The following is a 13,121-nucleotide window of genomic DNA, read 5'->3' as shown; positions in this document are numbered from 1 at the left end:
CCTGCCCCCGCCGCCACCTATTAATTTTGCAGTTTGGAGTCACTAAGCTCACTTTCTCTCATAGGAGGAGAAAGTTGGGGAGAAGGAGTGTGCGTGTGAGGGTTGCTTAACTTCCAGTTTGCCCGGAGGAGGGGAAAGGCTAGGAAGTTTCTAGCCTCACTCAAAATGGAGCCTAGCGGTCTGCCTCGCCTAAGATGGCGACTTCCCCGCCTCTCGGCTCAAGGTCTTCCCGCAGCTATTGGGCACCTTGAGGAGACCAGCGAGACTAAAGGTAGCTGAGCACCGCCCTACTTTCTCAAGGTGCCCCCCCTCCCCTTCTCCTGATGACTTCATACAGGAGTCAGGGCTAGCGGGTCCCTGCCTCAGCAGCATTTACGTCTCGCGCCTTGCCCTCATAAGATGGCGGTCACCTTGGCTCTCCGTGGCTGGGCCGCCACTCTCAATATGGTAGCTGTTTACCCTGTATTTCTCCTCCCCTCTCCGCCTTAACTTCCTCGTTGTTTTGAATTAACTTTATTAACTACTCTGAATTGCCTGCCGCCCCCCACTGGGCTCCTCCCAGCGACTTTTTGGGCTGTCTTTTTCGGACCTGGCGGCCAGTCCATCTCTTCGTTGGTTTGCTTGCTGCTGTCTCCTGCCGGCCCAGCAACTACACCACTTGCTTGTCCTCCAGGCGACTGGACTAGGCCCAAGCCGCGGTCTCCACTAGGCCCGAGCGGCTGGGCTGGGGGTTGTGTTGTGGAGCAGGCTGCCTTGAAGCACCGCTGGCCGGCTGGCGCCGCGCGACTCAGCGGGTGGTTCCAGAGGAAGGCAAGCAAGGTTCGCACCCTTACAGTGACGATCCCAGAATTCGGCGCGCGCAAGCGCTGGGGCCGGAACTGCCTGGCGAGCCTCCGTTGAGCTAGGCGCAGCGCTATCGTGGAGCCAGCCCGGCCGCCGGCTTGTCGCTGGGACTGAGCTCCGCGGCTGTTCTGCAGTTCTGGGTATGAGGTGGTGCCTGTAGGACTCCGGACCGAAGAAATTCTTGTCAGGTTTGGGGCACTGAGGAGGTTCCTGTCAGTAGGGGAGGCGTGAAGCGATTCTCGTAAGTTTTCGGGGGTTGCGAGGATATTCCTGTCAGTTTCTGTATCTAGGATGAGATACCCGAACATTTGGGGCGTCAGGGAAGACTTTATCAGTTTAAGGGGGTTGCAGGAGATGCCTGCCAGTTTCCGAGCGGTGAAAAAATCCTTGCTTAGTTTCAGGAGTGTGAGGAAATTCCAGTCAGTTTCAGAGGTTTTGGAGAGATCTTTTTCAGTTTCAGGGGTGCACCGAGAACCATGTCATCTTTGGATTAGAGGACGAGCTGATCAGTTTTGAAATTGTGATTTATTTCAGTTTTGAGAGTGATTGGACTACGGATGGTCGAGGAAGGAATGATATTAAGAGTGATGGAAAGGATCGTTTAAACTCTTTAGAACACGACCTCCTCCCCACCCCCCCCCACCGAACTGTGATTTCAGTTGGGTGCCTAGTCTTTTTTCTGCCTTGTTTCTGAGGGCTTTGAGGTAATTTTCAAGTAACCTGAGCAGACTTTCAAGGATCTCTACTCTCTCTCTGCTTGTCCCTATTTTGTGGAGGAGAGATGGATCTTTTCTTGAGGTACTCCCAGCCTAAGAATATCTTTAGGCTGTGGTTTGCGTCATAATAAAGGGAGCCTGGGGAAGCAAGGGGCGTACAAGGAGAGGGTTCAGTGAGTCATTAAGGAAGCTTCCTGAAAAGGCTTCAGATATTTCCCTGAAACCCGGAAAGAAGTTATCTCTGACTCTGGAGCTGAAGATGTGTGTGTACGTGGGGTAGGGGAAGCCTCGACAATGCTCTGTCTTTTACGTGTGAAAGAAATTCTGAAGGCCGAGTGGACTTTCTCCGTTGCCCCCTTACAGCCACATCAGCTGTGTTGCATCCCAGCAGTGCTAACTCCCGGTTTGAGAACTGAGGGTTGTCGTTGGTGGTGTGGCTGATTCACTCTGTAAAAAGTGTTGTTTGTGCCCAGCCATTATCCAGAGAGGACTCTGTGCTGCCGCCTCCCGCCCCTCTTGACACTACGAACCTGGCCCGCCGCAGAAACCTCCAAGGCGGGGCGAAGATGGCCTCAGTGCCAGTGTATTGCCTCTGCCGGCTGCCTTATGATGTGACCCGCTTCATGATCGAGTGTGACATGTGCCAGGACTGGTTTCATGGCAGGTAAGGGCTGGACAGGGTACAGTGGCCAGGTATGTTCACTTGCTCTCTCCTTTTCTCAGCTGTTAAGGTTCTGACTCAATTAATCCCTCCACCCCCTAAAAATTAATTCCAACTCCACTCCTGGCTCCACGTTCTTCCATCCCTCTTTGCCGAGCCTACCTGATATTGGCCACTGGTTTCTCACTCTTCTTTTGAATATATATAATTTTAGGTTTATAAGTCTTTTCTCTTCTAGCTACAAAGAAAGTATCATTTTTTGTATCGAGGCAATTGTGTTTTCCTCATACACTGGCTTTGGGGGAGACAGGCCTGCGTTTTTGTGATACTTAGGTACAACAAAGAGGGATTTGAGTTGTGGCTTTGCAACTTACTATCAGAGTGACCTTGGGCAAGTTGATTTGCCTCTTTAAGCCTCATTGTCTTCACCTATAAAATATAGCAAATACATCCTTTCTGAATATGTAAAGCAATTTGCATACACTCCATAAATGGAGGCAGAAATGCATCAGTATTTTATTACTACAGTGTTTATCTGCAGAGCCATCCAAATAAATTGAATTAAACAGAATAAATACAGGGTAAAAACTGTATAAGTAAAACCACTACTGAATGTCCTTCAGTTAACCACGTGTGCATATGAGCAACTGTCCACTCAAGATTCCAGAAATGTTAGTGTTTGGAATAAAACTATAATATCCCATTATTGGGATTTAAATCCCAGCTATGGAAAGAGTCTTAAGAGGGCTTTGTGTACTGGAGTAAAACAAAACAGTATATGGTACCCTTCGCCTGTTGTGTATAGATTCTATAATTTCTAGCTCCAAAGTAGATGTTCTGTTGTCATGCCCAAGACCAAGCTAAAGGTGCTGGTGCTGCTAAAATCCTGTCCTCAGCAGGGACCACCCCCATACAGTCTATCCAAATTTATATTTAACCAGTCTTTATTGAACATGTTAAGTGTGCTAGGCACAGAGTTCTGTCTATTGCCTCATGTTATTTTATTTAAGAGGGGACAAACCTAGAAGGTGGGGGGGTTTTCCTTTGGCCTGAAAATAAGTGGGTATTAAGATGTCTTTCAGGATTACTGATATTTTTGCTAGTGCTGATCAAGTCACTCCACAGCTTAAAATTCTTTCAGTGGTTCCCCTATAGGAGAAAACCCACACTCCTTTATGTGACAGACAAGGCATTTTGTGATCTACTTGTTCAGTCTCATTTCCTAGCACTCTTCCCCTCTTATTCTTTATATTCTAGCAAGTCTGATCTATACTTGTGGGAAAATTTTGTATTCCTTTATGCCTTTTTGTCTCTGTATATGCTATTTCCACTAATGTTCTCCCTTTTACAACTCACAGAATACCTCTTCTGTATAAGGCCTCCTTCTTCTGGGTTTCCACTGTACTTTGTGTGCATTCTTATTAAAAAGTAATTATTTCATTATACTGTACTTACAAATATGTCTCTGTTACTCATTTGCCAGAGCTCCCTGAGGGCAGAGATGTCATCTTTTCATATTTTCCATCCCCAGAACCTAGTTCAATGCTAAACATATAATAGGTGCTGAGTATATTTTAGAATGAATGAATGTGACTTCTTGAAAAAAAAATCTCTTGCCTGTGACCTTTGCTTTGGATTGTACAGGAAGTGTGGGGGAAGTTCCAGACCTGGAATATGGTCTCTTACCTGAAATCTAGATACCCTAACTCGTATTTACTCTGGGAATAAGGAGCAGGAATGAATGTTTCCTGAGTGCTTATGTGTACTAGACCCCATGATAGGGATGTTGCATAAGTTATTTAATTTACACTCAAGTCTGAAAGTTAGATATTTTTCTTTTATTTATTTATTTGAGACAGAATCTTGTTCTGTCACCCTGGGTAGAGTATGGTGGTGTCGTCATAGCTCACTGCGACCTTACACTCCTGGACTCAAGTGATCCTCTTGCCTCAGCCTCCTACATAGTTGGGACTATAGGCATGCACTGCCATGTTTGGCTAATTTTTCTCTTTTTTTGTAGAGATGAGGTCTTGGTCTTGTTCAGTCTGGTCTTGATTTCCTGAACTTGAGTGATCCTCCTGTGTTGGCCTCCCAGAGTGCTAGGATTACAAGCCTGAGTTAATATTTTTCTTTTTTTTTTTTTTTTTTTTTGAGACAGAGTCTCAAGCTGTCGCCCTAGGTAGAGATGCCATGGCATCACAGCTCATAGCAACCTTAAACTCTGGTTGGGCTTAAGCAATTCTCTTGGCTCAGCCTCCCAAGTAGCTGGGACTATAGGCGCCCACCACAACGCCTGGCTGTTTTTTTGTTGTTGTTGCAGTTGTCATTGTTGTTTTAGTTGGCTTGGGCCGTGTTCGAACCTGCCAGCCTTGGTGTATGTGGCTGGCTCCCTACCTACTGAGCTACAGGCGCCGGCCTACAATATTTTTCTTTTAAGTGATGTTGTTAACTTTCCTCTGGTTATTTAGGTACAACATGATTATTATAAAAAATACTGAAAAAGAATAAAGAAGGAAATAAAAGTCATCTATGTGTCTACTATCTGGCACAATCCACTGTTCATTTTTTTGTTGTTTTAACTCTTGTGTTTTGACTTAGAGTATAAACGTTTTTATAAAATGGGATTGTATTATAAATACTGTTTTGTAACCTATTTTTTATTTCTACTTACCATTATAATGTATTTGCCAGGTTGTTAAATATTCAGCCAAACCTGATTTCTGATATACCATTATATATATATGCATCACTGGGTTATTTTGTCATTTACTTTATGATTGGACACTTATGTTATTTGTACTTTTTATATTATAAATAATGTGATGTGAGCACACTTTGGGGATTCTAGAAAAGTTTTGCATATTAATATGAGTGCTGGTTAAAACAAAAAGAAAAACATTGTGGCGAGCATCTTTGCATAGTAGATACTTGACATTTACAAGGGGGCCTGTAAGAATTCCAAACTTACAAATATGGAAATGGGCTTATGGGCCAGGCCCCTATTTAATCACATTTATACAGTGAGTCCTGTGTTTCTGTGCACACCCTGACACAAGTTAACTTATTTTAATTTTTTTTCGTGACAAAAACCAAATTTTTAAATCTCTTCTCATGCATCTCTCAATGGGCTGCCACAGAACAAGGAACCTAGCTGAGAATCAGGTCCTTGGTGGGTGGATGCTCTTGTTTACTCAATGCTTTGCTCACACACACATAAAATACACACCAGGCTCACAATGTTCCATTTAAGTTATACTTTAACACAATTGGAAATTATTAAATATTGCTGAGCATTGTGGCTCATGACGATAATGCTAGCACTTTAGGAGACCATGGCAGGAGGATCACTTGAGGTTAGGAGTTCAAGACCAGCCTGGGCAACATAGCATGATCCTGTCTCTTAAAAAAAAAAGGCCTGGCATAATGGCACACACTTGTAATCCCAGCTACTTGGGGATTGAGCCAGGAGGATTGCTGGAGCCTAAGAGTTGGAGGCTGTAGAAACCTATGCTTGTGTTACTGTACTCCAGTCTGGGTGACAGAGCAAGACTCTGTCTCACAAAAGAAAAAAAAAAATTACTAAAGGTGGAACCCTTTGTCATTGCTTCTGATAGTTAAGTTTATAAATTGTAAATCCATAAATGTGTACAGGTAATAGAAATCTTATCTGTTCACATGTCTAGTGACTTCCATAGGTTTCTTGAAGTCCAATTATGGATTATGGAGTATAATTCTAGGTTACTTCCTGGAAAGGTTATAGCAAGGGAGACAACTATTCCATTTTGCTGATGAGAATCTGGAACTTATGGAAGTTAAGTGGCTTTCTGAATATGGATTTTAACTTTGAATTATCTGATTCCAGAGTCCAGGTTCTCAAAAGTGGAAAAAATATGATATAGCTTTATTCCTTCTGTAAGAAGCTAGGTTTTACAAAAACATTGATTTCTAGGAATACACTCTTATCTCAAAAAAAGAAAAACACTTTGATTTGTAAAACCACAGTGGTTGTCAAACTTTAGTGTACATCAGAATCACTTGGAAGACCTGTCAAAACACAGTGCTTGATTTAGTAGGTGAGCAAGCCCCATCCTCCAATTTCACTGATTAAAATATACATTACAGAGCCAGATCAATATTATCCTCTCTTGAATCCTTCCCCTTCTTTGGAGTATGTTAGCTTCTGCTATTAGGGCATAGATAGGCTAACATATCATTATTCCAGTCATTCTCAAAGTATGGTTCATTGACTGGGAATTTATTAAAAATGCAGATTATTGGCTGGGCATGGTGGCTCACACCTGTAATCTTAGCACTCGAGGAGGCCAAGGCAGGTGGATCACCAGAGCTCAGGAGTTTGAGACCAGCCTGAGCAGGAGTGAGACCCCATCTATACTAAAAATAGAAAAATTAGCTGGGTGTTATGATGGGCACTTGTAGTTGCAGCTACTCAGGGGAGGCTGAGGCAAGGGAATCACTTGTGTCCAAGAGTTTGAAGTTGCCGTGAACTATGACACCACGGCACAGGGAAACAGAGTGAGATTGTGTCTCAGAAAGTAAATGGAAATTATTGATCTGGTTCTGTAATGTGTATTTTAAACAGATAATTCTGATGTCCCCTAACATTTGAGAATCATTGCCATACACTGGGGAAAACTAGTTGGCAAGCATTTATTGATGCCTGGGATTTTGACAAAAAAACAGTCCTTTACAGTTTTCCTATTTATGAAAGAAGTATTGACTGAACACCCCCAAGGGGATGGCTGTAGTGTGGATTCTAAATTTTAGTCTAGAGGCAAGTATACTGGTTTCAGATCGGGGTTCAAATTCTGGCTCTGTTACTTATTAGCAAATGATTTTATTTCCGTGAATTCTCCCTCAGTTTCCCTGAAAGGTTGTGATGATTTAAATAAAATAGTTATAGGTACTGTTTATTGAGCACTATGTAATATATCAGGCACTATGCTAAGCACTTTGGCTAATTATCTCTATTTAATCTTTTTGGAGTTTCAAAAATTATGAATTCTATTTAATAGTTGTAAAACTATTTAAATTATCTGTTTATCTTCCAAAGAATTAATCCATTTAATCTAACTTGTCAAATTTATGTTTGTAGAATTGTTCATGGTGTTGCCTTTATTTTCCTTTTGATATCTGCAAGCTCTGTAATAATATCTCATTCCTGATATTAAAAATTTGTATCTTTTTATTTGTCAGACTTGGTGGAAGTCTGTCATTTTTATTGAGTCTTTTCAAAAAACAGGCTTTTTATGTTTCATTTACTTTCTCTACTGTCTTTCTGTTTTCAGTTTCATTGAGTTTTGCACTTAATTATTTCTGTCTTCCTTTGGGCTTATTTTGTTCCTCTTTATCTAGTTACTTTAAAAAATTTTTTTTTTAGAGATGGGGTCTCATTCTGTTGCCCAAGTAGGAGTCCAGTGGCACAATCTTAGCTCACTGTAACCTGAACTCCTGGGCTCAAGGGATCTTAATGCCTCAACCTCCCAAGTAGCTAAGGACTACAGGCACATGCCATCACACCCAGGTAATTTATTTCCTTATTTTTTTTTTAGGGACTCAGGGTCTTGCTGTGTTGTGTAGGCTGGTCTCAAAATTCTGGCCAAGCCATCCTCCCATCTGGGCCTCCCAAAGTGCTGGGATTACAGGGAAGAGCCACCAGGCCTAGCATTTATTTTTTTTCAAATTTCTCTTTGTTCCTTCTGTTCTTTGTGCCTCTGTTTTCTTTTTCCTGCCTTCATGTAGGTTACTTATACCTTTTTAAAAATTCTATTTTGATTTATGTATAGTGTTTTTGAATGTATCTTTGTGTATAGTTTCTTTAGTACTTGTTCTAAGTGTTACATTATACATACAGTTGATCCTAGTCAACTCGTGTTGACATTTTATCACATTGATCGAAGAATAGAAATTTGTACTTTTCTTTTCTTTTTTTATAGAGACAGAGTCTTACTTTATCACTCTCGGTATAGTGCTGTGGCGTCACAGTTCACAGTAACCTCAAACTCGGGCTTAGGCAATCCTCTTGCCTCAGCCTCCCGAGTAGCTGGGACTACAGGTGCCTGCCACAGTGCCCGGCTATTTTTTGTTGCAGTTTGGCTGGGGCCAGGTTCTAACCTGCTACCCTTGGTACATGGGGCTGGCGCCCTACTCACTGAGCCACAGGTGCCGCCTGAAACTTCTACTTTTCTTTGTATGCCTTTATGCTGCCTTGTTTATAATGTAATTAATTAAATATTCCACAATATTAAATATTTGAAAACCACATTAGACAGTGTTGTAAGTTTTGCTTTAACCATCAAAAATGATTTATAAAACTCAAGAGGAGAAGTAAAGTATTATATTTACCCATATTTTACTTTTTTCCTTGTTCTCTCTTCCTGATATTTCAGGATTCCTCCTTTTATCATTTCCTCTCTCTTTAGATAGCTTCCTTTACCCATTCTTTTAGGATAGGTCTGTTGGAAACAATACTTTTAGTTTTTCTTCATCTGAGAATATCTTGATTTCCCTGAGAATCTTTTTACCTGATATCAAATTATGAGATTCCAGTTGTTTTCTTTCAGCACTTGAAAATGGTTTTGCTACTTCCTTTTTGTTTGCATGGTTTCTGATGAGAGATCTTCTGTCATTCAGATTGGTGTTCTACTTTAGGTAATATGTCATTTCTATCTCACTGCTTTTAAGATTTTTCCTTTGTCTTTTGCTTTCACTAGTTTGATTAAGCCATGTCTCAGTGTGGATTTCTTTGGCTTTATCTTTCATTGTAGTCCTATAGGTTACTGAGGCTCTCTTCATTTTTTTCCAATCAATTTGTCTTCATGTTCTTCAGATTGGGAAATTTCTTTTTTTCTTCCTTTGTATCTTTTTTTTTTTTTTTTTGAAACAGAGTTTGACTCTGTTGCCCTGGTTAAGAGTGTCGTGACATCATCATAACTCACAGTAACCTCAAACTCTTGGGCTCAAGCAGTCCTCTTGTGTCATCCTCCTGAGAAGCTGGGACTAGAAGTGCCTTCCACAACGCCCAGCTAATTTTTCTATTTTTGTTTTTAGTAGAAATGAGGTCTCTTGCTTAGGCTGGTCTCGAACTCTGGAACTGAAGCAGTCCTCCTGCCTTGACTTCCCAGAGTGTTACGATTATAGGTGTGAGCTACTGCGCCTGGCCAGATTGGGTAATTTCTATTGTTCTGTGTTTAAGTTTACTGATTCTTTCCTTTGTCATCTTCATTCTACTGTTGAGCTCATCTAATGAGTTTTCATTTAAGTTACTACATTTTTCAGTTCTAAACATTCCATTTGCTTTTTCCTGTATCTTCCATTTCTTTGAAGAGATTTTCTACTTTTTTTTGTTGTTGACATTTCCTAGTTCTTTCAGGCATGTTCATAACTGCCAATTCATTGAAGCATTTTTATGATGACTCCTTTAAAATCCTTATCAGATAATTCCAACATCTGGTCATCTCAGTGTTGACATCTATTGATTTTCTTTTCTTACTCGAGTTGTGATTTTCTTTTTTCTTGATATGATAAGTGATTATTTTAATTATATTGTGGACATTTCAGGCATTATGTTGTGAGATTCCGTATTTTATTTAAAACTTGTGTTTTTGTTTTTTTGCTGGCTTCTTCACACACTGCACTTCAGTGGTAGGAAAAGGATGCTACTTCATCCCTGCCAAGTGGGGGGTAGAAGTACAGGTTCCCCACTTGGTCTCTGGTGACACCTATACCTGCTAGTTGGGTAGATCCTGCTATCTCTAGTTTGTCTATCTATCACCTTTCCACCTTTCAGTTTATTTTATAGTAACATCCAACGTTTTTAGCTATATTTAATGAGAAAAATAGGGCCAAGTATTTCTACTTCCTCTTGTTCCAGAACCAGAAGTGACTGATTAATCCTTACAAATAACTCTTTGGACCTACTGTTCTTCCCCATTAGGTAAATAATTTGCCCAAAGTTACACATCTGGTTAACTGCTAGACCCAGTCAGATCGGGGTCTCTTGGACTCTTACCATAGAATACAGTATTATAGACAGTACAAAGCACTGTTCAGGTTAAGTTGTTAGAAATTGTGAGACTGGGCATGGTGGTTCATGCCTGTAATCCTAGGACTCTGGAAGGCTGAGGTGGGTGGATTGCTTGAGCTCAGCAGTTTGAAACCAGCTGGAGCAAGAGTAAGACCCCCATTTCTACTAAAAATAGAAAAAACTAGTGGGGCATAGTGGTACATGCTTGTAGTCCCAGCTACTAGGGAGGCTAAGGCAAGAGTATTGCTTGAACCCAGGAGTTAGAGGTTGCTGTAAGTTATGGTGATGTTACAGCATTCCACCCAGGATAGGAGAGTGAGACTCAGTCTCAAAAAAAAAAGTTATTAGAAACTGTGAATGATATGGAAAGTCAAGGTTTATAAATTCACACATACTTCACATTTTTGTTCCAAGTAAAATCAGGTTAAAGTGAACACTATTTTTTTGAAGCAACAAAAGGGTAACCTTTGGAAGTGTGTGGCAAAGGAGACTCAGCATTCACATCAGGGCTTTCCGGATATAATTTTTGGCCTACAGAATTGCCCTGGAGGTTTTATAGGGTGTGGAATTAGAAGGGTCAGAAGGACAGGCTGCTTTGTAACCATTCATAGGATGTGTCTTGGAATAGCATAATTCTTTTAAAATAACTTTTTATTTTTAGATGATTATAGGTTCATAGGGCACTTCAGAAAATGTATTGGGAGGGGTGTCTATGTATCTATGTACTCTTTTACCCAGTTTCCCCCATGGTAACATCTTGTATACTCTATGATTGTCTATAAACTGGGAAACAGACATTGGCACAATCTGTTAATCTTATTCTAATTTTACCAGTTTTTCATGTATTCATTTTTGTGTGTATTTCTTCTTTATACTTTTATCACATTTGTAGATTAATGTAACCCCCACAGTCATGATAAAGAACTATTCCTTCACAACTGGGGTAGCGTAATTTTTTGTAATAGCCCACCTGAAAGTTTGGGATGGAAAACATGTATGAAAGCATAGGTGGTCAATATCCTTGAGAGAGGTACCATATAAATTCAGGAGACAGAGGAAGGTCCAATAGACATGATGCCTGACACTGAATTATGGCAGTTAAATGAAAGCCTGTTTTGGAAACAGAGGCAGTGGTGCACAGTGGTTGAATGCAAAGCTTGGGAGTCAGGGAAACCTGGCCTGGAATCCCAGCTCTTCTATTTAATAGCTTTGTAACCTTGGGTGGGTTATTTCATCTTTCTAAGTTTCCATTTGTCTTAGCTTTAAAATACAGATAGTCCTTATTTCATATGGCTGTTACGAGGCTTAAGAAGTGTCTGTAAAGCATCTAGCACAATCCCTGGCACAATAGATAACTCATATCTGGCTGTTACCTAGAAAATTCAAGCAATAAATATTTATTGAATAGTTACTCTTTGTTAAGGAGTAAGCTAAGAACTGTGGGAGACAGAGATTAATAAGACACAGGCTATGACTTCTAGATAATCTCAGAGTAGAAAATAAGATGGATTCATTCATTTATTCACTCATTTATACACTCACTTATTCAACAGATAAGTGTTGTATGTCAGGCATTGTTCTGGACATTGTGGGGGGACAGAGATACCAGGAACATGAGACAGTAAATTAGTAGCTATATAGTATGGCAATTGATAATAAATGGTCTAGAGAAAAATAAACAGGGTGAGCAGGAGAAGGAGTGTCATTCCTGGAGTTGGAGGTATGATTATCTTATATAGAATGATTCTACATGGGCTACATATGAGCCTGAAGGAAAGTGAGGGAGGGAACCATACTGGCAAGTGGGCAGAGTATTCTAGGTAGAGGAAATAAAGGGCCTGAGTGAGGAACATGCCTGGCATTTTACCATTTCAGTCACAGCTGGGATGCCAATGTTATTGGAACAGAGTGAGAAAAGAGTAGTAGAAGATGAGGTTAAGGGTGAGGGTCACATCACATAGGGCAGTGATTCTCCAAGTGTGGTCCCTGGACCGTCAAGACCAGCATCATGGTCCCACCCCAGACTTACTAAATCAGAAACTGTGGAGATGGGACCCAGGAATCTATGGTTTAATATCCCTTCAGATGATTCTAATGCATGCCAAAGTTTGAGAACCAACCACAGGTGTAGTGCTCTATGGGCCATTTTTTGTTTTTAGGACACATTAAAATTTGCTTTAATACTTCTTTGGGGAAAAAATATCACACTTTTAGTGAATGAACAAAAAACATTTTTATAGTAGCAGTGGGATATTATTTTTATCTACCATGTCATGAATTCATAGGGAAGAGGTTCCAGTAGCTCAGGGAGGCACCTTGCCATTGAATGTGACAAAGCACTGATTGACTTTTGAATTCATGTGAAATAGGTTCCAGCACCTTGTATCACTGTTACACGGGGTCTATTGGTTATCCTGTGTGCAATGCTGTACACCTATTATGCCATGAGCTCATGGGGAATAAATAGGTTCTTGCACCTAAAAACATGGGTCCGCTGGTACTCCTCTGTGCTATGTTATATGTTTATTATGCCATGAATTCATAGGGAATGGGTTCTAGGAGCTCAGGCTCCTTTCTATTGGTTCTCATAAAGTGGGCTTCTCTGTGTGGAGCAGGCTGGTGCTTCAGTTGAACCCAGGTACCTTTCTCTTTGGCTTCCTCCTTTTTCTGATCATTTTCCTTCACACATTTTGGGAAGCTATCTCGGCTCTTAGAGTGCTTAATATGCTCAGTACAAGCATTAATCCTCTTGGCAAGAATCTTTTTTTTTTTGAGACGGAGCCTCAAGCTATCCCCCTGGGTAGAGTGCCATGGCATCACACTCACAGCAACCTCCAACTCCTGGGCTCAAGCGAGT

At 40.9% G+C, this 13,121-nt stretch overlaps 1 protein-coding gene across 4 annotated transcripts in view; it reads left to right on the top strand.

Moving 5' to 3' along the window:
• The first annotated feature begins 616 nt into the window (after positions 1 to 616).
• Positions 617 to 13,121, top strand: part of PHF8 (PHD finger protein 8) — a 134,065-nt gene continuing 121,560 nt past the window's right edge. For 2 of the 4 annotated variants that reach the window (XM_012813292.2, XM_012813294.2), the window contains exon 1: positions 1,576 to 2,223. In XM_012813292.2, coding sequence (XP_012668746.1) covers positions 2,126 to 2,223 — 98 coding nt within the window. In that variant the 5' untranslated portion in view covers positions 1,576 to 2,125. Of the gene's footprint in view, positions 820 to 1,022; positions 1,085 to 1,575; positions 2,224 to 13,121 lie in introns of those variants that run through there. The other 2 variants (XM_023508544.1, XM_023508543.1) reach the window with 2 other exon arrangements.

The sequence above is a fragment of the Otolemur garnettii genome, unplaced genomic scaffold (genome assembly GCF_000181295.1).
Source record: "Otolemur garnettii isolate 467f Iridium unplaced genomic scaffold, OtoGar3 scaffold00256, whole genome shotgun sequence".
In the NCBI taxonomy this organism is placed as follows: domain Eukaryota; kingdom Metazoa; phylum Chordata; class Mammalia; order Primates; family Galagidae; genus Otolemur; species Otolemur garnettii.
This window is presented reverse-complemented; position numbering and strand designations above follow the sequence as displayed.